The sequence below is a fragment of the Mobula birostris genome, unplaced genomic scaffold (genome assembly GCF_030028105.1).
Source record: "Mobula birostris isolate sMobBir1 unplaced genomic scaffold, sMobBir1.hap1 scaffold_1659, whole genome shotgun sequence".
Classification (NCBI taxonomy): Eukaryota; Metazoa; Chordata; class Chondrichthyes; order Myliobatiformes; family Myliobatidae; genus Mobula; species Mobula birostris.
Genome location: NW_027274703.1, coordinates 18051 through 44472, shown reverse-complemented (window position 1 = coordinate 44472; position 26422 = coordinate 18051). Strand labels below are relative to the sequence as shown.

The following is a 26422-nucleotide window of genomic DNA, read 5'->3' as shown; positions in this document are numbered from 1 at the left end:
CAGGTTGAGGAAATAACTCTTTCTTCTTCCACAGATTTGGCCTGAACTGTTGAGTGCTTTCAGCATTTTCTGTTTGTTTTTAGCTTCCAGCATCTTCATTTTCTTTTTGATTTTCACTTATTTCTGAAGGTGTGACTAATTCTAATATTCCCATTCTATACTCACCAATATTTACGATTGCAATAAAACTAATTTCTGTTTGTTTTATGCTTCTATAATTATTGAATCATCCAACAAAGGCAAATTGACAAGAAAAATGATTTTTCAGTGTTGCACTTTTATTTCTTTAGTTATCACTTAATTTATAAAACTACTGTATGTTACAGAGAAATACACATTTTGTGGATTTCTTCTTTGGACCATTTCATCTTGCCTTCTACTCTTCAGCGCTCTAATAGATGAAAAGGAATTGCAAATTGTTGGTTTGATGCAATGAAACAATACAAGTTTTTTAGTTATGTTTACAGTATATGATTATTACAAACAAAAGTATATGTAAAGTTTAATTAATTACCACTATAATTAGTGATTCCAGGAATGAAAGGGTTATCATATGAGGGATGTTTGTACTCGCTGGAATTCAGAAGGATTGCGGGGGGTGGTGGTGGTGGTGGAGATCTCATTGAAACCTTTCAAATGTGGAAAGGCGGAGCAGATGTGGACAGGATTTTTCCATTGTGGGAGAGTCAAGGACAACAGAGCACAGCGCCCTTTCAAAACTCAGATGCAGAGAAACTTCTTTAACAAAAGGGTGGTGAATTTGTTGCCACATGCAGCTGTGGAGGCCAGGTTGCTGGGTGTATATAAGGCAGAGATTGATAGGTTCTTGATTGGACATGGCATCAAGGGTGACAGGGAGAAGACCGGAAATCAGGGTTGAGCCAGGAGCAGCCATGATTGAATGGGCCAAATGGCCTAATTCTGCTCCTGTGTCTCATGATCTTATAGTTAAAGTTACTTGAGCCACAATACCTTTATAGAAATCTCCCGGGTTTTAGTTCTGAGTTTGTTGACTTGAGACTCTGCAATGTCAGCACGTTCCTCGGCTTCCTCCAGTTCATGCTGCACCTTTCTGAACTTGGACAGGTGCGTGTTGGCTTGTTCCTCCTATAGGAATATAGTATGAGACATCATTAGATTGCAGGCTGAAACACTGGTGATAGGAAAATATAAACAATCACTTGACACGCCTATAAATTTTAATAGCATTATTGCCAATTTCCGTTATTTCATCAGAACAGTGGGCACTTTAAATAGGAATGGTCATACAGCTGAAACTTATTGTATCCCAGTGACTTATGTATGCATTGTGTGTGAAGACTGGAAATTGGACTGCTTAGTATATTTGATCTTTTGCATGTACATATTGAATTTAAAGACAGCATAGACAGACCAAAATTGTTTTACTATATCTTAAAGCATTTGCTGATGTCCTCTATCGAATTGGAATCCTTCCTGTTATAATTTTATCTTATTTGGCAGTGGCTAAGAACAGAGATAATGAGTATATATTTATTATTAGGATTTTCCCTTGTGACACTTTGCAAGGATTTGTGTTGAGGCTACAATTAACCACTATATTTCAAAAAAAGTAGAGCAAGTCAAATATACTAATCTTCCACGGACACAGTGATGTGCACTGCCATAGGCAGTGTTGAAAGAAGTGTTAATTACAAATTGACAAGTGTGATAAATGGGTTTTAGGCAATTTCCAGGTCATCCACATCAGATTAAGAAATGAAATTATTTACTAAATTGCAGAAAGTTAAAGGCTGTGGGGATCAAAGGGGCTTGTCGTTTCTGCTTTAAGGTCATAAAGTATTGGAGATTGACACACATAACTGTAACAGGTCTGAATATTTAAATTTGTGTATGATAAAAACTCATAAACTTTTCGACAAAGCAATTTGAACGAGAATTACTTACAGACTCCTCACATTGTCTCTTGTAGGCCTTAACCTTCAGCTGCAGCTTGTCAACCAAGTCCTGTAGTCTCAGGACATTCTTTCTCTCTTCCTCTGACTGAAAATCATGAAAGAACCAAAATTTGTGTAGTAAATATTACTATATCCCACAGTTTATGCTCCTCCTACTTACTCCCTTGCAGTACCTGATATGTCAGTTCCTTGACTCTTCTCTCGTACTTGCGTACACCTTTAATGGCATCAGCACCGCGTTTCTGCTCAGCTTCCAGCTCATTTTCCAGCTCACGTACCTAAACCAGCCAGCAAATGAGATTTGTTAATATCTGTTCGTTTCCTAAGGTTTCAGTATGTGTAACACTAAAATAACCTCATTGTTTACCCTAGCCTCCAGTTTCTGGAGCTGCTTCTTTCCTCCTTTCAATGCCAGTTGCTCAGCCTCATCCAGGCGATGCTGCAGATCCTTCACTGTCTGCTCAAGGTTCTTCTTCATTCTCTCCAGGTGAGCACTGGTGTCCTGTTCCTTCTTCAGCTCTTCAGCCATCATGGCAGCCTTGCAATATGAGGCAATTGGACAAATCATTATTCAAGCTCAAAATCTAAATTATACCAATAAGATAGTTAAAATAAGAATCAGTATTTATATTTAAAAAAACTTCCGATTTACATCAGTGATAGCCTTCTTGGCTTTCTCTTCAGCATTTCTTGACTCCTGGATAGTTTCTTCCATTTCAGACTGAAGGTGGTTCAGGTCAGCATCCAGCTTCTTCTTTGTATTGATGAGGCTTGTGTTCTGCAGAAAAAGACAATTTTTGAAAAAGTTTTGTGGGATAACCAATGTTAATATCAAACCACAGTGCAGGTGGGTGGAACATTGTTGCAATAACTATGTGAAAACAAAATAGAGAGTGCATCATCAATCATCATCTGAACACCTATATTGCTGCCAATGGTTCTATGGAAGGGATATTTGATGTCATGCTGTGGAGAGATTTAGATACTTATTATTAAATTAGTTTCCAATACTGTATTGGGTATGTATTGCATGATTCCCAGAAACTGAAAACATTTCAGTGAACGTGCCCAGCAAACTATAGCCTACTAACATCTGCCGGACGATGCTGAGGATGTTCTACGAGTCTGTGGTGGCCAGTGCGATCATGTTTGCTATTGTGTGCTGGGGCAGCAGGCTGAGGGTAGCAGACACCAACAGAATCAACAAACTCATTCGTAAGGCCAGTGATGTTGTGGGGATGGATCTGGACTCTCTGACAGTGGTGTCTGAAACGAGGATGCTGTCCAAGTTGCATGCCATCTTGAACAATGTCTCCCGTCCACTACATAATGTACTGGTTGGGCACAGGAGTACATTCAGCCAGAGACTCATTGCACCGAGATGCAACACAGAGCATCATAGGAAGTCATTCCTGCCTGTGGCCATCAAACTTCACAACTCCTCCCTTGGAGGGTCAGACACCCTGAGCCAGTAGGCTGGTCCTGGACTTATTTCCTGGCATAATTTACATATTACTATTTAACTATTTATGGTTTTATTACTATTTAATTATTTATGGTGCAACTGTAACAAAAACCAATTTCCCCCGGGATCAATAAAGTATGACTATGACTATGACTATCAACAGAGGACTTTCTCATAAGCCAGGTAGGCTGCTGGACAGGACAATTAACTAAAAATAACAATAAGATTCTGCTGTTAAGTTCATCCTGAAGCTTTTCCACTTCTGAGCAATTTTAGTTTGTAACCTTAGCACCATGCCGGTATATAGCAGGATCTGCATGCGCATTGGATTCAAAGTGAGGGGAGACAAACCTGAGTGTGCAGCAGTGTAACCCTCTCACTGACATCAACCAGCTCTTGCTCAGCAATTTTGCGAGATCTGTCTGTCTGTTCCAGAGCTGCTCTCATTTCTTCAATCTCAGCCTGTTGCAAACCACTTCTGCGTTCCACCATGGCTAACTGCTCTTTCAAGTCTTCTTGACTTCTGCAAGCATCATCCAGCTGTAACTGTGTGTCCTGTTTAGAAAGCAGGATTCCTTTGTTATCAGATATTACAATAAATTCTTCATATTCACATTGTATTCATGTAAATTTAAAATTCAATGAAAAGTTTGTATTTGCTTAAAATTTCAAATTGCAAGCAAAGTATTATTAGCAAAACTTAATTATGTAAATACCACATTTTATGATGATAGATAATTGCATAATATTTGGAGCTAAGTACCAATTAAATGTAAACAAGGAATTAATTCCCCCATCATACAAACCTTTAATTGACCCTGCAAGTTTCTGAGATGTTTCTGAGTTTCTGAGGCCTGACGATTGGCGTGTCCCAGCTGAATCTCCATTTCATTTAGATCGCCCTCCATTTTCTTCTTGATTCTAAGAGCATCATTTCTGCTCCTGACTTCAGCCTCCAAAGCACTTTGCATCATGTCCACAACTCTCTGATGGTTCCTCTTCACCTGATCAATCTCCTCATCTTTCTCTGCAATCTTCCTGTCAACTTCAGATTTCACTTGGTTCAGTTCCAGCTGAATACGGAGGATCTTGCTCTCCTCATGTTCCAGAGAGGCCTACAAGAGGGGTCAAGTGAATTTGAGTATGTCCACACATTGTTATCATAAAGGTTGCTTTGACTTGCTTTGATACGATGCATTGAATTCACGTATCTTTCTGGAATACTACATTATAAAATTATTTCATGCACAGTGATCAATTTAACAACTCTACAGATTTTGTCATCCTACACTTTCAAAAATTATTAGAACCAGAGCAGATTGTAGAATGCTGAATTGCAGAAGTCTCCAAGTGAGAGATGTTTTGCTCCCATCAAGTCTATTTGGAAAATTAGCTAATGCAATTTTCTTGAACCTCATTCTTGGGGATGCTTTCAATCTATTTTCATTTTTCTATTTACAAATGACTGATGAGGTATAAGAGTTTGTTTTATCTTGTGTGTGACCTATGTTTATTCCTATCTCCTAGGGAAGAATTATGTGAGGTGTAAATTCATTAAGTTGATATCATGGCACAAGTGTATAGAAAGAGATAGGATTTAAGCATATGCTTAAAAGAGGAAGGGGGAATTGTAGTTGGGGGGTACCTCAGTGGTGGTGTGATTAAAACTGATAATGAGCAAAATGTCAGAATTATAGGAGCATGGTGGTTGTGGGGCCGGCAGAGATGAACAGCTTAGTGGTTTAAATGGATATTTGCCACACCAAGTATCTCAGTGACCACAGAAGAAAACATTTTTTAATATCTGTTTATTACTTATAAGCCAAACAAGCTGTTTAAAACCCCATTACATCTTGATCTTGTAAACTGGGGTTGGTAACTTAATGTTGGCATCCTTCTGGGAATATACAAAATAAAAGTGCATGCATCGGAGTTTTAAAGCAGATCATGTTATAGTTCATAACCGCTTTCTAATGAAAGGCCTTGTACCTAAAATGCATGTAGGCCATAGGGCATAGGTGCTGAATTAGGCCATTCAGCACATTGAGTCTGCTCCACCATTCAATCATTGCTTATTTACTAATCTCTCTCAACACCATTCTCCTCCTAACCGTTGATACCCTTACTATGTCATTGTTCCATTTGGCTGTTCCCCTTTAATGCTCCTTTCTCCTTTATTATGCCCTGATTTCAGCCATTAGATTTCCAATTGCTGCTAGTTTACCTAATTATAGTACACCTCGTTTTCATCAGAGACTGTAAAAAAAGTATGATGGCTTCTCTATCACAGGTTTCCAGTTTGTTGGTTTATTCTTGTGTGATACCTCATTCTCTTGTCCGCTTAAAACCGTTAGTTCTAAGTTTAGTTCCAAGTTCTGCTCTAGTTTCAAGATAGTCCCTGTATATACTTTCTCCTCGTCAAGATTCCTCCGGTTTGCTGTTCTATGTTCACGTCTACGCCAGCATCCCCAACTCAGTTGACGTGCCGGTGTCCTGCCCTTGGGTTCTCCTCAGTCGCCCCGTGCAACATACTAATCAAGAATCTAAATCAACCTTGCTTTAAACATATCCAGTGTCTTGGCCCTTGTGGCTGTCTGTGGCAATAAATTCCGCAGATTCACCACTCTTCAGCTAAAGAAATTCCTCCTCATCTCTTTTCTAAGGGGACATGCTTTCTTTCTGAAGCTGTGCTTCAATGTTCTCCAGCTACAGTGTGCCTAGAAATTCTCATCCAGTGTGCAGTACCTATGAAATTAATTTCATGATATATAATTTATAGCATTACTAACAGGTGATGAATTTCCAAAATAAACCAGTTCCATTTCAGCTGATGCTGGTTGGCCGACTAAATAATTTCAGCATTTACTTTTCTAGGAGCCCTTCAATCCACTCTCTTCTGTTAATAAGGTCTGCCTTAAAGTCTAACTGTAAACTCTTAACAATTTGCTATAAAGGATTAATTTAAATCTTGCTGTTTATTCCAAGGTAAGGAGCCTGTTCTTTGAGAAGAGTAATCATCTTTTACTGTTTAGCCTGTTCCTTTTGAATTTAGCCCTTTTAAGTCTATATAGATGTGAAAACTCTTCATGCATTCAGCCGGTGTGACAAACCTGCTGGACCATTTGGTCTAAGGTTCAGTATAATTAAATATATTTTACCTCTGCCTCCTCCAATGCAGACTGAATTTCACTCTTTTCCTGTTCAGCTGTCTTCTTTGCCTTTTCCATCTCATGGAGAGCCTTTCCACTTTCACCCAGTTGCTCAGTCAGATCAGAAATCTCCTCTATTTTATGGAAATGAATTTCAAATTAGGTCTATTTTGCTGGTTAAAACTGAGATTTAATTTCAAGTAGATTTTGAAGCAATAAGGATGGTGCTATCAGGATGTCTGAACAGTCCTTCACAGCGTCAGGATTTCAGCACGAAATAATTGCTGTCTGTTTCACTGTTCCATTATGCAGGCAGTTTTAGTTAAATCTAGACCAGGTAGTCTTAATTTCCAGTGGTTCAGTAAGTTCAACAATTTAAAACATTTACGTGACAGGCAAAGTTTTGCACTTACGTTGTAGATTCTTGTTCTCTCGTTTAAGAGTTTCCAGTTGCTCCAGAGACTCCTCATATGCATTCTTCATCTTGAAGATCTCAGTACTTAGACCCCGTGATTCCTTCTGAGCAGCTTCCAGCTCAGCATGGGTTTCCTCATGCTTTTGTTTCCAGTCTGCCAGAATCTATACAGTATAGTAGCAAAAGTTGTTCTGTAGTTGTAAAACAGGAATTGTATTCTGCACTACAATTATAGTCCTGATGTATTCCTGCATTAACCAAAAAATTCTTAATTGTGTGTTTGAATAGCTACAATGCAATTCAATACTCCATATTTTGTAAGGACAAAATAGTGCAATTATAGAACTAAAGAGCATCATTTCTGAGTTTAAATAGCCCTGCACATTCGATAGGGTCACGGTGCACTTTAAACTTGAAATAATTAATTACTTTAACCATTCAACTGTTTCTTTCTCCAGATTGCTTGCAGGTTCATTTAGTGAAACTCTATCCATTTTGTCATAGAAATTTTGAGCTAGCATTCATAAATGTTTGAAAGTGAATGCCGTGTGTAAGTGGTTAAACCCCTTCATTTAACATCAGATCTAGTCTGAATATAGAGTGATGCAGCCACTGTAGAGACACTCTGACGGTGAAATTCTTGAATATCAACATGTTAGAATGACAGAAACAGCAACATAGTGGAAAAATTCTGCACTTACTTTGTCAAAGTTCTTTTGTTTCTTGTCTAGAGCTGCTGCTGCTGAGTTTGCCCTCTCTAAATCTACCATCAGATCTTCCACTTCACCCTGCAATCTCTGCTTCGTCTTTTCCAATGAAGCACATTTGGAGTTCACAGCTTCAATGTGCTCTTCTGCATCCTGCAGGCGTTGAGCAAGTTTTTTCCTGAAAAGTAAGAGAACCGGCGTAACAACATTTTCTCCCAGGAAGTGAAGCACACAAATAATCATTGACAGAATGTGGTGGGAGAACCCAGGTTACTTCTTATTACATACTTGGCTTCTTCCAGTTCCTCTGTGCGCTGAATTGCATCAGTTTCATATTTCGTTCTCCACTGAGCCACTTCGCTGTTGGCCTTGGACATTCCACGTTGGAGCTCAGCCTTTGCCTCCACTTCCTCTTCATATTGTTCACGGAGGAGATCACAGTCATGGCGGGCAGATTGCAGACCATGTGCCAGAGCACCCTTAGCCTGAAATCATTGTGTTAAATGATGAAACAGCCAGTACCTCTGATTCTTAGTGAATTACTGAACCTGGATAACTTATGATGAATAGAAATACTCTTTCAAAGGTAAAATAGCAATTTGGTTTATAAAAAAAAATCCAGAAATATGATGGCACAGATATTTCTTTTGTTCTAGCAACATAACTTTGTTGAAATGTTCCAAATTGGGACAAATTCTATTAAGATGAGTCCTGCCTATGAAACAATTAAGGGTGAGAAAAGAAGCTAACAGATGACATTGCCATGTCCCCACTCTTCCTGACTTTCCATGAACTTTCCTTAGAAAGTGATGTAGGGCATAGGATCGAGAGATGTAGAATTTTTGTTGGTAAGGAAATTGCGATGGTAAAAATACTTTGATGGGAGTTATATACAGGCCTCTAAACAGTAACCAGGATGTGGGCAATGGGAGGTAGAAAAAACGTGTCAAAAGGGCGAGGTTACATTAGTCATGTCGGATTTCAATATGCAGATAGGTTGGGAAAATCAGGTTGGTGCTGGATCCCAAGAGAGAGAATTTGTAGAATGCCTATAAGATGGCTTTTTAGAGCAACATGTGGCTGAACACACTAGGGGTTCAGATATTCTGGATTGGATGTTGTGTAATGAACCAAATTTGATTAGGGAGTTTAAAGTAAAGGAGCCCTTGGAGAGAGCAATCATGATATGAGAGAATTCACGCAGCAATATGAGAGGGAGAAACTAAAGGCAGATGTATTAGTGTTATAGTAATGTAAAGGGAATTTTAGTGGCATGAGAGAGGAGTTCGCCAAAGTTGATTGGAAGGGTACACTAGCAGGGATGATGGCAGAACATCAATGTCTGGAGTTTCTGGGAGCAATTCAGAAGGCACAGGATCGATACATCCCAAAGGAGAAGTAGTATTCTGCAACCATGGCTGGCAAGGGAAGACAAAGACAACATAAGAGCAAAAGAGGGCATATAATAGGGCAAGAATTAGTGGGAAGTTAGAGGATTTGGAAACTTTTAAACCCAACAAAAATCAACTGAAAAAAGCTATGGGGGAAAAAATGAAATAAGAAGGTAAGCTAGCCAATAAGATACCAAAGGTTTTTTTTTTTCAGATATTTAAAGAGTAAAACAGGCAAGAGCTGATACTGGACCACTGGAAAATGACACTGGAGAGGTCATAATAGGAGACAAGGAAATGGCAAAGGAACAGAGTAAGTATGTTGCATTGGTCTTCATGGCAGGAGATACTAGCAGAATGCCAGAAGTTTGAGTGGGTCAGGGGGCGGAAGTGAGTGCTGTTGTTATTACTCAGTAGAAGTTGCTTAGGAAGCTGAAAGAGCTGAAAATAAATAAGTCATCAGTAACTAATGAACTACACCCCAGGATTCTGAAAGAGGTGGCTGAAGGGATTGTGAAGGCATTGGGAATGATCTTTCAAGATTCACTAATCTGGCATGGTTCCAGAGGACTGGAAAATTGCAAATGTCACTCCCTCTTCAAGAAGAGAAATTATAAGATGGTTCGCCTGATCTCTGTGGTTGGGATGATACTGGAGTCAATTGTTAAGGAGGTGGTTTCAGGGTACTTGGTGGCACATTACAAAATAGGCCAAAGTCAGCATGGTTTTCTTAAGGGAAAACCTTGCCTGACAATTCTGTTGAAATTCTTTGAGGAAATAACAAGCAGGATAGACAAAGGAGAATTGGTGGATTCTGTGTACTTGGATTTTTAGAAGGCCTTTTACAAGGTGCCACACTTGAGGCTGCTTAACAAGATAAGCGCCCATGGTATTACAGGAAAGATACTAGCTTGGTAGAGCATTGGCTGATTGTCAGGAGGCAATGAGTGGGAATAAAGGGAGCCCTTTTTGATTGGCTGCTGGTGACTAGTGGTGTTCCTCAGGATCATTGTTTGGGGTGCTACTTCCTGCGTTGTATGTCAATGAATTGGATGCTGGAATTGTTTGCTTTGTGGCCAAGTTTGCAGATGATACAAAGAGAGGTGAAGGAGCAGCTGGTGTTGAGGAAGTAGTGAGGTTGCAGAAGGAATTACACAGATTAGGAGAATGAACAACGGAGTGGCAGATGGAATACAGTGTCAGGAAGTATATGGTTATGCACTTTGGTAGAAGGAATAAAAGTATAGACTCATTTCTAAATACGGAGAAAATACAAAAATCTGAGGCACAAAGGGACTTGGGAGTACCTGTGCAGAATTCCCTGAAGGTGAGGAAGGCAAATGCAATGTTAGCATTCATTTCAAGAGGACTAGAATTTAAAAACAAGAATGCAATGCTGTGACTTTATTAGTCATTGGTCAGACCACATTTGGAGTATTGTGAACAGTTTTTGGCACTTTATCTAAGAATATACTGATACTAGAGAGGGTTCACAGGAAGTTCTACACAGAGAAACAAGAATGATTTCGGGATTGAAAGGCTTATCGTAGAAGGAGCAGTTGATGGCTCTGGACCTTACTGAAATTGAGAAGAATGAGGGGGAGTCTCATTGAAACGTATCAAATGTTGAAAAGCCTAGATGGAGTGGATTTGGGAAGGATGTTTCCTGTGGTCGGGGTGTCTAAGATCAGAGGGCACAGCCTCAGAATAGAAGGATGTCTGTTTAGAACAGATGAGGAGAGATTTCTTTAATCAGAGCATGGTGAATATGTGGTATTCATTGCCACAGGCAGCTGTGGGGACCAAGTCATTGGGTGTATTTAAGGCAGACATTGATAGGTTCTTAATTAGTCAGTGTGTAAAACGTTCTGCAGAGAGGGCAGGAGAATGAGGTTGAAACGAAATGGAATAGCCATGACGAAATGGCAGCGCATACTCGATGGGCTAAATGGCTTGATTCTGCTCCTCCAATTTATCATCGTATTTTTGTCGTACTTGAATACTATTAAAAGTTTTTGAAGGTGTAAAATCTGAGGAAATTACTTGCATACTTTTAAATAGTTGGAATAATTAAGAATTGTAGTAATATTAAAAAGTTATAGAATGTTCTTTCTCAAACAAGACTGGAGGTCACTACTCAAATGACTGGGATTCTTCCTTTCTACAAATATGGACATCATGAACTTTCTGGTAATTATGAGGTTAAATGTTTGAGATACACTACAGAATTGCCAGCATTCCCCAGCAAGGTATGCCCCATTCTTTTTTTTTGTATGAATTTTCTTGTTAAACTAATATTGAAGATGTATAGTAATTATATTGGTACCTTTGTTTCTTCTTCCAGCTGTCTTTTGAGTTCCTCAATCTGCTGGGTATATCCTTGTTTCCCTCTTGTCAACTGAGATACTAAGGCCTCTTTCTCCTCCACCTGGCGGGTCAGTTCCCCTGAAAATCAGAAATAGTTTAAGTATTTCAGGATGTATATTGTATCTATTTCTCTGACCTTAAACATACCTTTGAAAATTATATCAACATTGCAGAGTACTTCCTGTATGATTATGCAGAAACCATTCAGCATGTAAATAATTGATTTGTAGCAAGTACTAGTCAGAGATGTTATGTTCTAGTGTGAGAAAGTCTGATCTGAGAGAGTCAGTCGCATCACATAGGGATTTGTGTCCTTTCCAGGATGTGGAAGGGATGCAGACTATAGGTCTGCTCAGATATAAAGTTAAAATCCAACTCAGCTAGGTAAGTGGCATACACAAGGTACTGTAACTGGTAACAGCCTTTTCCCCAGGGTAAGGAAGTCCAAAACTAACATGGGTTTTGGGTGCAATGGGAAGACTTAGAAGGGAATTTAGGCAACTTTTTCATGCATAGGGTGGTGAGTATATGCAATGGAAATAATCCTGACGTGGGTTAAGTGCTGAGCCTGATCCGCAAGGTCTAACCCAACCTGAACTGGCTGAGTTAATTTGGGTCTCTATCAAACTTTGCCTTCTAGCTTGTCTATGAATTTTATTTTATGCTTTCTAAAATTTTTACAGGGTCACAAGAATTACATTATCAACATAGAACTGATCAATACCATTTTCTGTTGCAAAACGTGCTTTCTGAGCTGATAAGTCGTTGATCAAACGTTGATGTTCATCATGTTTGGTCTTCATTTCACTGACCTGGTCCTCCAGTGTCCTGGCTAATTTCTCAAGGTTTGCCTAAAACCAGAACAATCAGTTTTGAAAAGATGCAAGACAATCTGTACGCAGTTTATGAGTTAAAATTAATTCTGCATGTGTAGTAGTTAGTGCCCTCTGTCACTATACCTTAGCTTTGGACACTGACTCCATGTTGCTGGCAAGGTCATCAGTTTCCATCTTCAGCTCACTCTTTTCCTTCTCGAGTTTCTGTTTCACACGTTGTAGATTATCGATTTGTTCCCCAAGTTCTGCAACACTGTCAGCCTGCTTCTTGCGAAGAGCAGCAGCTGTGGCTTCATGCTGGAGGGTAGATTCTTCCAGGTCACGGCGCATTTTCTGAAATTCTGCCTCTCGTTTCTTGTTCATTTCAATCTGAGCTGCAGTTGCCCCACCAGCTTCTTCCAGTCGCTCACTGATCTCTTCAAGTTCCCGAGAAAGATCAGCTCTCAGTTTCTCAGTCTTAGCACGAGCAGCACGTTCAGCTTCAATTTCTTCCTCAAGCTCCTCAATACGGGCCTTAAGATAAACATGCATTGATTATAATTGAGGAACCAGTAACTTCAATTCAAACATATGACCTTTACTGAATGCCATTGATAAATTCACTAGACATATACATCACCTGTAATTCTTTAATCTTTTTCTGCAGTTGGGAAGCCATTGCCTGCTCATCTTCAACTTTGCTTTGAAGCTGGCTGATTTCAAACTCTTTCCTTTCGATAGAAAGAGTAAAAGATACAAATTAAACTAATCTGTTAATGAAGTTCTGTAATATTAGCAAATTCAGTTTTTTTAATATTTTCTCTGACATACTGAGGCAATAATTGTGTGATAAATAATTCATACTTAAATAAGTCTTAACTTCCCATTAGTACATTGTTACTTACTACAAGAATGTTCAGTGTTTTAGATAATGACAGGAATTCTGTCTTTGAATTCTACCACAGATATTTTGGGATATACATCCTCAAAGTAATACAAAATCTTTGACTAAAGGGCCTATGTTTTGATTAGCAAGTTCGATATGCTAATCATGGTCATTTAAGCAACGGATTGGAACAAAGATCAATTTTGCTCAGAAGTTAAATACTGACTTCTTTAGTTTCTCATCCAGTTGTTGCTTGTCATTTTCCAAATCCATTACTACTTCTTGTGACAGCTTCAAGTCACCTTCAAGCTTTCTCTTAGAACGCTCAAGATCCATACGGAGTTTCTTCTCCTGCTCCAGAGAGCCTTCAAGCTTTTAAAAGCAAAATACTATTTTATCAAGATTCAATTGAAGGAAAGGATTTCTAAAAGTTATGTGAATAATTGTTATTTTGAATACCTACTTCATCAACTTGCTGTTCCAGTTTAGTCTTTGTTTTGGTCAGAGTGTTGACTTTGTCTTCCTCAGCCTGGAGGTCATCCAAGGTTTGCTGATGGGCTTCCTGGAGGGCTTTCTTTTCCTTTGTTAACTTAGCGATGCTTTCATCAAGAGTGGCCATCTCTTCAGTGAGATTTTTAACCTATGTTCAGCAAACAAATATGATTATAGTAATTTAAATACATACAATCATCACACATGGAAAACTTCTAAGTGTTTTTCCAATTGGTCATCATAATCACCTTGTTTTCAGTGGCGTGTTTCTCTTTTTCAACTTTTGCCAAAGTAAGCTCCAAGTCATCAATATCTTTCTTCAGTTCTGAACACTCATCCTCCAGTTTCCTTTTCTTAGCTGTTAGCTCAGCATTTATCTCCTCTTCATCTTCCAGTCTTTCATTAGCTTCCTTCAATTTAGCCTCCAGCTGAATTTTATTTTTAATCAGTCCCTCACATCTTTCTTCTGCATCTGCCAGAGTTTCACTTTCCTGTCATAAAATGATACAATGAATTATACCAGGCTATGTGTTTTGTAACATGTACCCATGCATAACGATACAAAGGTGGTCAACGTAGATACCGCTTGGACTTGAAGTTGGAGATCATTCTTTTCCTGTACGAGGGCCACCATTTTCTCTTCTAATTCCTTCCTCCGAGCTTCAGATTTGGCAAGTGCTTCCTTAGTTTTCTCAAACTCATCTTTCATATTTGCCATTTCCTTTTCAGTTTCAGCACTCTTCAGAAGAGGTTTGATTTTGAAGTACAGTTGCATCCATGGCCAGTGTTTGACATTTGTGAATGCACGGATGTTGTACTGCAGAGTATACAGTGCTTCTCTAAAGGACAGAGTAAAATGAACGGAGATTATATTTTTACCTTAATGATTTAAAATGTGTTTATTTCAAATTAACCCTACTCTGAAAAGCAACATTTACCTTCTTTCCATCATTCTCTTAAATTCAACTCTCATCAAGAAGCCACGACACATAGCCTGGGTACGGGTAACAAGCTGTGCTAACTTGTCATCTCTCATCTCTTCAAGTAAACCCAAGAGACCAGCCTTGAAGAACACCTGAAGCAAAGTAAGTAACCATTTTAATGTTCAATTCTCAAAAAACAACACATTTTACAAAGACAAATTTAATCTGTTTTCATGCTCATAAGTGTATCAGAAAATTAGTCTAGGATGTATATTTTTTCTGAACTGACCCCAGTGGAGTAGTTTTGAAGTTGCTCCACTTATCCAGACCATAGTAACATTAAAGAGGTATATCAATTCAAAGGTATCCTAGATTACATTCAAAACTATATTTACAATTCATCACCTTGGTATTTCACATGAACAAACTTGCAGTTTCCACATTTTTACCTTGGTGTGCCCAAACTTGTACTGGGTATGATCTACATCAATAGATCCTAATAACTTCTCAGACGCCTTCTTGCTATCAATGAACTGGCCTTCTGGGATGGCACTTGCATTTAGAACTCGGTACCTGTTGCATTTGAGTTTTACACATGTTACAGCTGATTTTCATTTCAATTAATTATACTGAAGAATTGATTTACATGGAAAAGTAAGATGTTGACTTTGCTATGTCTTACCTTTGCTTGAAGTCACCATAAATGATTCTGCTTGGGAACCCCTTTCTGCAAATTCTGATACCTTCCAGCACACCATTGCACCTCAGCTGGTGTATAACAAGCTGATTCTCCATAGCACCTGATGGATTTTAAATGATCATTAAAATACAACAACAGATTGGTTTTATCTTTTTTTAATTTAATGAGAAACAAATAAATACCATTACATGTTTCAGATGCATTATTTTCTCTGAATGGAAAAAAAAATACAGGTTGAGTACAGCTTGTCCAAAATGCTTGGGGCTTTAAGTGTTTTCGATTTTGGATTTTGGAATAAATAATGAGATACCTTGGGATCGCCATCATTTCCAACTCTGAATTTATGTGCTACATTTAAGCAGGCTTTGTCTTACACTTGTTAATTACACAATTGCACTTAACAGTGAAGATTATTACATACCAGTAATGTAATGAAAATGTAATGTGTGCAAGGTCACAAATGCAGTACAGTAACATCAGGAGAATACCTGACTGAGGTGTTGAACAACTACAAACGATGATAGACTTCCAGTCTCCACCTACGATACTGTCAGACTCATTTGGGTTCCTCGAGGCTTGGGTTCAGACTCCGTGCCAGAGACTGGACAAGGACCCAGAACCTGGGGCTTGACTCGGGCTCAGACTCCGGAACTAGGCAAGACATGACGTGGTCTTGGGAGACAGGACAAGGCAAGGCTACAGGTCAGAACGAGAGACTCCTGGGCAAGACGAGAGAACTCAGTACTGGGCTGGGCGAGGCACATGGACAGGATGAGACACATGGACAGGACGAGAACACGAAGCTTTGCCTTGGTCATCAGTGACCCTTTAAAATTTAATTTAATTCTGTTATGTAAGGTGTAAAAACAATCAGCATTGTAGACTATTCTGGTGTTAGATTTTAGTAATTAGCAGATGCTTTAAAATTTTAATGTTGTGCCTTTTCTTAATTTTTTTGCAACCAGCCTGCTAAATATTCACAATCACCTTCAATTTTCAGTTTGTTGTGATAAGATCAGCATACTATTAAGCAGCATTTGTTCACTCTGACACTGACAATACATGGCAGAGATCTCCCAGTGCAATTTTCTATTTGTGATGTCATGTCAGTGCTCAAAAAAAAAATCAGATTTCGAAGGCTTTGGATTTTGGAAATTCATATAAGGGGTATTCAACCTGTATTGATTTTTGCTATATCTTACATTACATGAAATAAACTCACCTGGTGTCTTTGTTTCATTGGGAATGATACAACGCACAAAATGTGGATGTGTGCTTCTCAGGTTAGTCATCAGCTTGCCCAAGTTTTCCTTTGAAATGAATAACAAACTGATGTTAATACCTAGTTTATCTTATGGTGTTTAGCATAACCACATGCAGCTGTTCTACATTTGATTAGCTTTCTACATTCAATCAGTATTTTAGTTAATTCAATTATGGTGAGACATGCTTCGATATAGACTGAAATAAACAAAATTCTTACTCTAAACAGAGCAGATACTGTCTGGAAGGAACCACCCTTCTTTTTGCCTTTCTTGGCACCACTTTCACCTGTAAAGACACGACATAGTTGTTTGTTCTAAACACCAGGAAAGGGAGGGAAGAAATGCTGGCAAAATAATTGTTGCTAATGACTGTATCAGAACTTTACCTTCGAGAGGTGCAGCATAGAGATGAGCCAAGAGTTTCATTGATGATTTCTGGAACAGCCCAGTTACAGTTTCATTCAGTGGATCCTTGTTCTTATCCAGCCAGCCATTAACATTGTAGTCAACAGTGCCAGCATAATGGACCAGTGAGAAGTGGGCTTCAGCCTTTCCTTTGGCAGGTTTGGGCTTCTGGAAGTTGTTTGACTTACCAAGATGCTGATCATACAGTTTATTCTTGAAGGTATGGTCTGTGGCCTTGGGGACAATACACTCCTCTTCAAGGATTGAGAAGATGCCCATAGGCTGTGGGAATCCCAATGTTTGTTTTGGTGAGTGTTTACATCAGCATAGAGATTATCATCACTTGATAAATATTGACCGTTCATGAATGTCTTACACATCATTACCCACCTTCTCAATAAGTTCAATGCAAGCAGCCAGATCCATACCAAAGTCAATGAATTCCCATTCAATTCCTTCCTTCTTGTACTCCTCTTGTTCCAGAACAAACATGTGGTGGTTGAAGAACTGTTGCAGTTTCTCATTAGTGAAGTTGATACATAATTGCTCCAGGCTGTTGAACTGCACACATAGAAAGATACGTGGGATACTTAGTAAAATTTAATTGTCACTTAACTAAAAACTTATTCAAATCCATGTTTAGGTTTCTGATTCTTACATCAAAAATTTCAAAACCGGCAATATCCAGCACACCAATGAAATACTGTCTGGCCTGCTTTGTGTCCAGTTGTTGATTAATACGGATGACCATCCATAGGAACATTTTCTCAAAAATGGATTTGGAAAGAGCACCAACTGAATTATACACCTGAAAGAATATAATTTGATCAATACTTGAAAAATCTTCTACATATCCAGTTCTAATTACAGTGGATTCTGGTTATTTGGGCTATCATTTAATTGGGGTAGCTGTAAATTTGTTATAACTCTTAAAGTACAAAAACTAATTGAGAAAGTAGCCAGAATTTCCTTTATTTATTTGGGACACTATGCTCCTTAACTGGTACAGGAGAATATTGCCAAATTAATTTCTAACAGCTTCTAACAAGTGCAGTTTTGTGGTTGTTGGACACTGAACCATGCTTAGACCAAACAGTGTTTAAATAGCTTCAGTTGCATGTGGTTGTGTTCAAAAATGAGCGATATTTGTCACTGGTAGTTGTTGAGAAATAAGCAATAAGGTAATTCAGAATTGTTGTGCTCACTGCGGTTTCAAGCATTCAGGCTTGATGCCTGAAACAGCCAGCAGTGAAAATGAGATTATTTTGCTCCTTTAACAAGTTAGGAACGACCAAGAATTTTAAGCTATCCACAATTGTCTTGAATAGTACAATGCAAATGATGACTTGGTGGATGCAATCGTCAAAACCTTTTATGGAGGTAGTTCATTATCTGCATTAGGTGTTTACGCTGATTTTGTTCATTTATAGTCAATCAAAAGAACAGAACAACATACAGTGGATGAGTTACTCCGTCAAAAACTATAAGGAACTAATACTAATACATACACAGTTTTATAGTACTGTCATATTGTTAGTGTTGTAATCACCTGCTTTTCATTTAATTACACAGCTTGTCGCTCAGTTAAAAGGTAGTTTGTCTTTTTTATACTTTTTAAAACTATTTCCTTAAAGCTTCAGCTAATCGGGAAGCTGTTTACTTGGGCCAAAATGTATTGGTCCCCATGTGTCCCTATTAACCAGAATCCATTGTAAATACACAAACATCTTACTTGAAGTTTTGATAACTGTACCTGCTGAACAGTCTGACCTTTGGTCACAAATTCATTGCCAACCTTTACTCGTGGAAAGCACAATGCCTTTAGTAAATCTGCTGAGTTCAGACCAGTCAAGTAGGCAACTTTGTCAGCATCTAACACAAAGTAAGAAGTAATCAAGTGTGTTAGAAATACTAAAGATATGAATCAATGTTACTACTGTGGCTGATCACTAAATTCTCTAAGCAAAAATACTGAGTATGCAATTAGTATTTAAAATGAGTTCTCTGGTTTAAGATGTGCATTACCTGAACAAAAACATACTGTACACACCAACACGAAGAATTCTTTCCAGAATATTTCCCAAGTATAAAGCTGCAAATCACTTCGACACAAGTTCATTTCCTTTACTCTTTAGACTTTGAAAGAACTTCAATGTTAGCCAGATTGAAGTTTGATTTGGAATGTGTTTGGAATTTAGTAAATAATAAAATTCTGTGAGTTTCTTGAAAGTGTTACCTTCTGTGCCATCGGGTTCTGCCTGCTCTTCACGCTGCTTTTGCTTGAATCTCATGTTTCCAAAGTGAATTACTGCTCCAGTGAGTTTGTAGATGCCCCACTTCTCATCATTGGTGAAGCCCAGGACATCAATGGCAGTCTGTACACCAAACAACAGATTTAGTATTTAATAGAAACCACTCATGTAATGTGTTATAGCTCAAAATATTAAAAGTTTTTAATTTTTTAATTGAGAATGCTGATAAACTTTGATGATTGCCAATTTTCTCTTTTTTTGGATCTTCTGGATCAACTTCAATTCAAATCCTTTATTGCTTGGTAAAATGGATTACAAAAAAAATGTATCTGGAAAAATGTGAACAACTAAAGATGTACTAGTCAAGAAGATATACAGTAAATGAAGCTATGTTGTAAATACTCACATCAGTTGCCACTAATTCTTCTTTATCATCAATACTGGGAACACTGATCTCACCCTGGCTGACGAAATGATAGTCATAGGGGTTGGTGGTAATGAGACAAGACTCTGCCAAAAACAGATACTTCGTTGGTGAAATTGTGATTAACCAAATGAAAGCATGTAATCTGACAACATCATTCAATTTTGTCTCTTCCATTCAAGCAACTTGTTGAGTTGTGTTTAAACAACTGGAGAATATTTGGAAGTTTTGTAAATTAGGTGATATCAAATGAAAATCTAATGGATTGCAGTGAAAGGAGGAAATACATGTTACACTACAATATCACTTAAAGTCGGAGATGAAACTTAATATTGCAAACTGTAGTGTATTGAAATCTGTTAGCAATATTTTGCCCATATTAACAGAAAATGGAAAACTGAAGAGGTCAACATTCCAAAACTTTGAACCTTACCAACAATTTCTGGTTTGTGATTGGTCATCATCTGGTAGAAAATATGGTAACTCCTTTCAGCTTTCAGCTGGAATGTAACTCTGGATTTTTCCAGTAGATCTGGAGAGTTATGAGTAAATGTAGATTTAGTATAGAATAGACCAACATGATAGCAATTTGATTTACAACTAATATTTCCATTTCCGTTTCCACTGCACTTACAAGTTTCAATGTCAGCAGAAGCCAGTTTCCCCGTGGTACCGAAGTGAATTCTGATGAATTTACCCTTGATGTGAAAGATATTCAAGTCAGCGGTGAAACAAAGTCAGAGAACATGCACAATATAGTGTTATTGAAACCTTTCTATTGTTAAACTGGACAGTTAATAGATCTTACATTGTGGGGTGTAACGGCTGTAACAGTCGGAAAGTTTGAAGACACTTACAAAGCGAGACGAATTGTCATTTCTCACAGTCTTGGCATTACCGAAGGCTTCCAACAGCGGGTTGGCCTGGATGATTTGATCCTCCAGGGTCCCCTGTAAAAATAGTTTTGGTTATCAGAAGTTGGATCATTTATTGAGTGAAGAAGGAGATTGCAGCTAAGCAACGAAAAGTTTCCGATGTCAGTGAAATTAGTTTTAACTGTACCTTGCCAGTTGGCTCCTTCTTCTTGCCGGGTTCACCAGCAGCTGCGACCAATGCAAAGTACTGGATGACACGTTTCGTGTTCACAGTCTTGCCAGCACCGGATTCTCCGCTGAAGACGAGAGCATAGCGTGAAGAACTCAACAGCTGTGTCACAAATAATAAAGTGATTTTAAAAGGCTACCAGAATCTACAACACTTACGTGATCAAGATCGACTGGTTTTCCCGATCTGTAAGACAAAGAAACGAAAGATGGATGAAATTGTGTCATAGTTCTGATTTTAGCCCAAATAAAGTACTGCAAAAGGGATTATTTACCAGTCAACATGAACTGATAAGCATTATCAGAGATGGAGAAGATGTGAGGAGGAGCTTCTTGACGTTTCTTGCCCCTGTAGCCAGCCACGACCTCAGCATTGTACACAGGCAACCACTTGTAGGGGTTCACAGTGACACAGAACAACCCGGAATAGGTCTGAAGGCAGAGAAGATACTTACAATTAACGATTAACCTTTTTTTTTTCATTTTTCCTTAAATTTAAAGAATTTGCAAGAACAATGCTTTTCGTTATCTCAGAGAAGCAGGCATAACTGATGGCATTATTGTGTCCCAGTCTCAGGGTTCAATAATAATCCTGAATGCTGTTTCTGGAGTTTGAAAATTCTCCACATGACTTAATGGGGTTCACTAAATACTACAGTTTCATTCTACGGCCCAAGTATGTGTTGGCAATTTTCCAGGTAAGTGGTCCTTGGTGTAGTTGGGTGTCCAGAGAATCGCGGAAAATTGATGTGTTTTGAGAGGAGAATATGTAACTGTAAAATAACTAGGAATGGGATTATTCTAGGAGCCAACGTGTACTTGATCTACTCAATCTTTCCCATCTGTGTTGTAGAAAATGTGATAAAAAGGCATTTATCTAAAATCAAAATATATGCAGTACTTGGCTTTGTAAATAAAGCAAGAACAATGTCGTATTTGCTGAAACGCTATTATCAACGAGATCCAACGAGGTGCAGTTTTTGGAATTGAACGAAAAAAAAGACTGCTGGAGGTCTACGGGTCAATCGGTATTTGTGGAGGCAAAAGAACAGTCGATGTTTCAAGTCGCAGCCCTAATGCAGAAATGTCGACTTTTCCCCACAAATGATACTTGACTCGTCTAGTTCCTCCAGCGTTTTTTTATTTGCTTTATAAATCACCTATTGTAGTTTGTTGTGAAATTCCTTTCAACGGAGGGCGCAAGTAAGTTTACTTCAATGAATATGTATGTGACCAAAAATTGGAGAGACCGAGTTATGTTAGACCTCCAAACCTATTCTGGTACTGCTCCCCAACTTTTCCTTCGGTACATAGATGACTGCATTGGTGCTGCTTCCTGCCCCCATGCTGAGCTCGTCAATTTCATCGACTTTACTTCTAACTTCCACTCAGCTCTCAAATTCATTTGGTCTATCTCGGACACTTCTCTCCCCTTTCTCGATCTCTCGGTCTCCATCTCTGGAGACAGACTGTCCACTGACATCTTCTACAAGCCCATTGACTCTCATAAATACCTCAACTATACCTCTTCCCACCCCGCCACATGCAAAAATGCCATTCCCTATTCCCAGTTCCTCCGTCTCCGCCGCATCTGCTCCGAGGATGAGGTTTTCCGTTCCAGGATATCTCAAATGTCCTCTTTCTTTAAGGATCGTGGTTTCCCTTCTGCTGTCATCAATGAAGCCTTCACCCGCATCTCCTCCATTTCCCGTACTTCGGCTCTCACCCCATCCTCCCGCCACCACAACAGAGACAGAGTTCCCCTTGTCCTCACCTACCAGCCTCCGGATCCAGCACATTTTCCTCTACAACTTCCGCCATCTTCAGCAGGACGCCACCACTAAGCACATCTTTCCCTCTCCACCCCTCTCCGCTTTCCGCAGGGATCGGTCCCTCCGCGACTCCCTGGTCCACACGTCCCTCCCCACGGATCTTCCACCCAGCACTTATCCCTGTAAGCGCAAGTGCTACACCTGTCCCTACATCTCCTCTCTTGCCACCATTCAGGGCCCCAAACAGTCTTTCCAGGTGAGGCAACACTTGTGAGTCTGTTGGGGTCATCTATTGCATCCGGTGCTCCCGGTGCGGCCTCCTCTACATCGGTGAAACCTGACGCAGATTGAGGGACCGCTTCGTCGAGCACCGCCACAACAGACAGGATCTCCCGGTAGCCACCCACTTCAACTCTGCTTCCTACTCCCATTCAGGTATGCCCATACATGGCCTCCTCTACTGCCATGATGAGGCTAAACTCAGGTTGGAGGAGCAACACCTCATATACCATCTAGGTAGTCTCCAACCCCTTGGTATGAACATAGAATTCTCCAACTTCTGGTAATTCCCTCCCCCTCTCTGCCTATCACCTCCCTCATGGTTTCACCTCCTTCTACTGCCCATTGTGTTTTCCCCTATTCTTTCTTCATCTTTCCTGCCTATCACCTCCCTGCCTCCCCTCCCCCACCCCTTTGTAAAATTACTGTTTTTTCAACTGGAACCTACCAGCCTTCTCCTTCCCACCCTCCCCCCACCTTCTTCATAGGGCCTCTGCCCCTTCCCTCTTCAGTCCTGACGAAGGGTTCCGGCCCGAAACGTCGACTGATCTTTTCCACGGATGTTGTCCCACCTGCTGAGTTCCTCCAGCGTGTTGTGAGTGTTGCTCTGACCCCAGCATCTGCAGATTATTTTGTGTTTCCAAGTCATGTTAGAATAGGCAAAGATTAAATAGTTGTCAGGAGGCTAGATTACTAAAGAACCTGGAATTGTAGGAGGTGGCGAGAGTCGATTAATTAAATTACTTTCTGCACCGGGATTTATTTGCATCGAGAATGCATTATTCGAAAGTTGAAGAAATCACATTCAACTGTACTTTTAAAAAAGATTCATTAACGTAAAGAACAATATCGCAGGGAGTTGGGAAAAAGTATGGAGAATAGAACTAATTTGACGGCCGTGTCACAGAATGACCGCCTTCTCTGGGTTATTATGATCATCTAACAATATTGTACTTACGTAGATCATCCAGGCTGCATAACGCTCTTTGAGGTTAAACAACACGGATGCCTCATTCAGATGAGTCAGCATAGCCATGTCTTCGATTTTATCGAATTTTGGAGGGTTCATTGGCAGGACATCTTCGTCTTTAACGGTTACGGACTGAAAGGAATCAACAGGTACATGTAAATAAATATGGCAACGGCACAGACTCGATGGGCAAAACTGCCTAATTCTACTCATGTCTTAAGGCACGGACAACCATGCTGTATTTAAGAAAAGTTGAGCCATCTTAAGCCAACAAGAGTTTTCGGTATAATTTAACATTAACTGACCCTCTTGTCTTTTTCTGTCTCCACGGTGGTTTTGCCACCCTCCTTGCTCTTGACCGTGGCCTTCACATACAATTCTTTGCTATCGGGGATGTAGCAGGCGGTTTTAGCATCGAACGGTCGGTTCTGCGCCTCGAGTCTTTCTTTATCCGACTTCCGTAAAAACGGCGCCGCCGCACCAAACACTGCCATTTCTGAGTCCCCCATGGCTTCGGTCTATCGCTGGAATATACAAGGAACATTTAAATTACTTAATCTCGCATAATATCAGCATACTGCTTGCATTGCTTGTAGAAAACAATGTTTTTTTTTAAATGCGGCATAACACTGAACTATGATTTAGAGAGAAACATTAATTTTTCTCCTTTATTTCTGAATTTCTGAATTTTCTTTTGATTATTTTTGTTCCCTATCGTAGTGATTGATAAAGTACAATCCATTTATAACAATTATATGAACATCTTATTTAAATGAATTGTATTAAATGAGTATCCTTTACCCTTCAATGCATTTAGATCTCTGAAATAATCGCGTTTTGTGATCTGATTGAGACCATATTAAAATACAGTTTCTACCTTGACTATTAAAAAGCCTCCATATCTAATTTTTGGCTGTGCATTCAGCTTAAACTATTATTCATAAGAAATCTTTTCTAACTCATACTATAATAGATACAGTTACTTCAAGGATAATAAAATGAGGGAACCAGTCGGAAGTTTTGTGTTTGCACATCTTTATCGTGAACTATTAATTTGTTTGGCATGTTCAGAGTGGTAAGTAAATGATTCTAGTGATAATATTTTTTCAATTAATTTAATATTAAAACATATGGTTTGGGAATTGTAGGAAGTATTAGTAACTGCCACAGTTGCATAAAGTATGTAAATATTAACATTTCATTAAACTAATCTACGACACAGTACTTCTGGATAAGAACAGCTGCATCGGTTGCGGCTTAGGTTAACAACTCAGGTAGAATGATTGAAGTGTTTACCACTAACTTAGACGTTCTGTGCTTGAAAGTGAAACAACAAATTCAACAAAACATAACTACATATAATTGAACTTTGCTTATTCGCGTTATGCTCAACAAAAGGAGTTCACACTTGATTGATTTTAACGTATTACCTTTGTCAGTCCCCGGTAAGATTCTGTACTTGTACGCCAACTCTACCAAAAGAAAAACAAAACAGTGGGTAAATTCACTTCTCTTTCTTTCTCTCTGATTTAAGTATGCTGATTACATTTACGTCGTTGGGTATTCATTGATAATTTCCTGGATTATTCTGTTGTGAAGAATATACCATATGTTTAACAGCTTGATGAAATCTGTCTGCCAATTACTTCATCGGAGAGAGGAAAAAATATTGTAATTAGATGAAGTTAGTGAGAGACTTACCCTGATGTTTGGACACCAGCAGTTCTCTCTGTTCTCTGCACAACTTATATATACCGTTTTTTGTCGGCACAGCAGGTTCAGTTCCCATATATAGTATACAAACACCTGATCATTTCATCAGCTGGTATTCTAATATCAGAATATAATTAGAGAAGCACAGTCAGTAATTTGATTTGGAATTCTTTACCATTCATTTATTCATCATTCCTGTGTGTCCATACAAGTTGAACATACAAACCTGACACGTGATAGGCCCAATGTTTAAATTCTTCTCTCAGTGAACCTCTAAAATAGGTCTGCTTAATTGGTAGTGCTTTCTTGATGGGGACAAACTGTCTACAATTCAGAGATCCATTGAGCAGTTTTATTGATAAAGATTTTTTAAACTATAGGAATATCTTTATCTAATATTTAACAAGTTTTAATTTTGATGCAAATTCTAAATTTGTCAGCAGATATTTATTAATATTGTACAGTACAAAGTGGACCCAGTGAAATCCAGATTGAGTATCTACGAACAGGAAAGAACAGACCATGGCACTTCCCAGCATTTTGCTGATGGTTGATAGGAATCTAATTGAGCAGAATTTGGCAAATACAGATTGGATCCCTTGTGCTTGATGTGCACAGGTCTGAATGGATCTCAAAGCTGTAGCTACTGAAATGGTTTTGCTATTCTTTATGATCATGTCTTTAGCTTTACTATTGAGATATGGTTGGGTCTAAAGGTTTGGCTACGTTCACTGCGCATGTAAGTGCAGTTTCCTTATCTTTGCCTTCTAGGTGCATATATCTTATGAGAATGCATCTGCTTTAAACCTATTGTGGCGATAAGCAAATTGCAGCAGGTCCAGCTCCTTGCTTAGGAGAGTTGATTTTAGCTGTAACAAACCTCTTAAAGCACTTCATCACTGTAGATGTGAGTGCAACTAGACAAAAATCGTTAAGGCAGATCACTCTGCTCTGTTTGGGCACTGGTACAACTGTCGTCCCTTTTAAGCAGG

At 39.0% G+C, this 26422-nt stretch overlaps 1 protein-coding gene across 1 annotated transcript; it reads right to left on the bottom strand.

Moving 5' to 3' along the window:
• Positions 1–954: 954 nt before the first annotated feature.
• LOC140192558 (myosin-4-like) lies at positions 955–25439 on the bottom strand. The gene is made up of 40 exons (XM_072250127.1): positions 25419–25439; positions 25148–25189; positions 24023–24241; positions 23706–23849; positions 20972–21128; positions 20856–20883; positions 20656–20764; positions 20451–20543; positions 20228–20291; positions 20027–20125; positions 19576–19679; positions 19154–19292; positions 18671–18789; positions 17576–17725; positions 17308–17478; positions 16899–17199; positions 16731–16798; positions 16470–16557; positions 15230–15347; positions 14997–15120; positions 14563–14699; positions 14208–14463; positions 13873–14115; positions 13596–13772; positions 13359–13504; positions 12887–12977; positions 12391–12780; positions 12156–12282; positions 11391–11509; positions 7962–8158; positions 7668–7851; positions 6965–7130; positions 6561–6685; positions 4209–4517; positions 3754–3957; positions 2590–2715; positions 2305–2475; positions 2111–2215; positions 1927–2022; positions 955–1107 (listed from the first exon to the last, which is right to left on the bottom strand). The coding sequence occupies exons 3-40, from the start codon at positions 24224–24226 to the stop codon at positions 955–957; spliced, it is 5802 nt and encodes a 1933-aa protein (XP_072106228.1). The 5' UTR covers positions 24227–24241; positions 25148–25189; positions 25419–25439.
• Between the last annotated feature and the right edge of the window lie 983 nt (positions 25440–26422).

Excerpts from the sequence above, each read along its gene's own strand:
- LOC140192558 (XM_072250127.1), bottom strand. The coding sequence starts at position 24,226 with ATGGGGGACTCAGAAATGGCAGTGTTTGGTGCGGCGGCGCCGTTTTTA. Across the intron at positions 19,680-20,026 it reads TCACAAACCAGAAATTGTTG|AGTCTTGTCTCATTACCACC; the intron begins GTAAGGTTCAAA and ends TGTTTTTGGCAG. Across the intron at positions 7,852-7,961 it reads GAGGAACTGGAAGAAGCCAA|GAAAAAACTTGCTCAACGCC; the intron begins GTATGTAATAAG and ends CTTACTTTTCAG.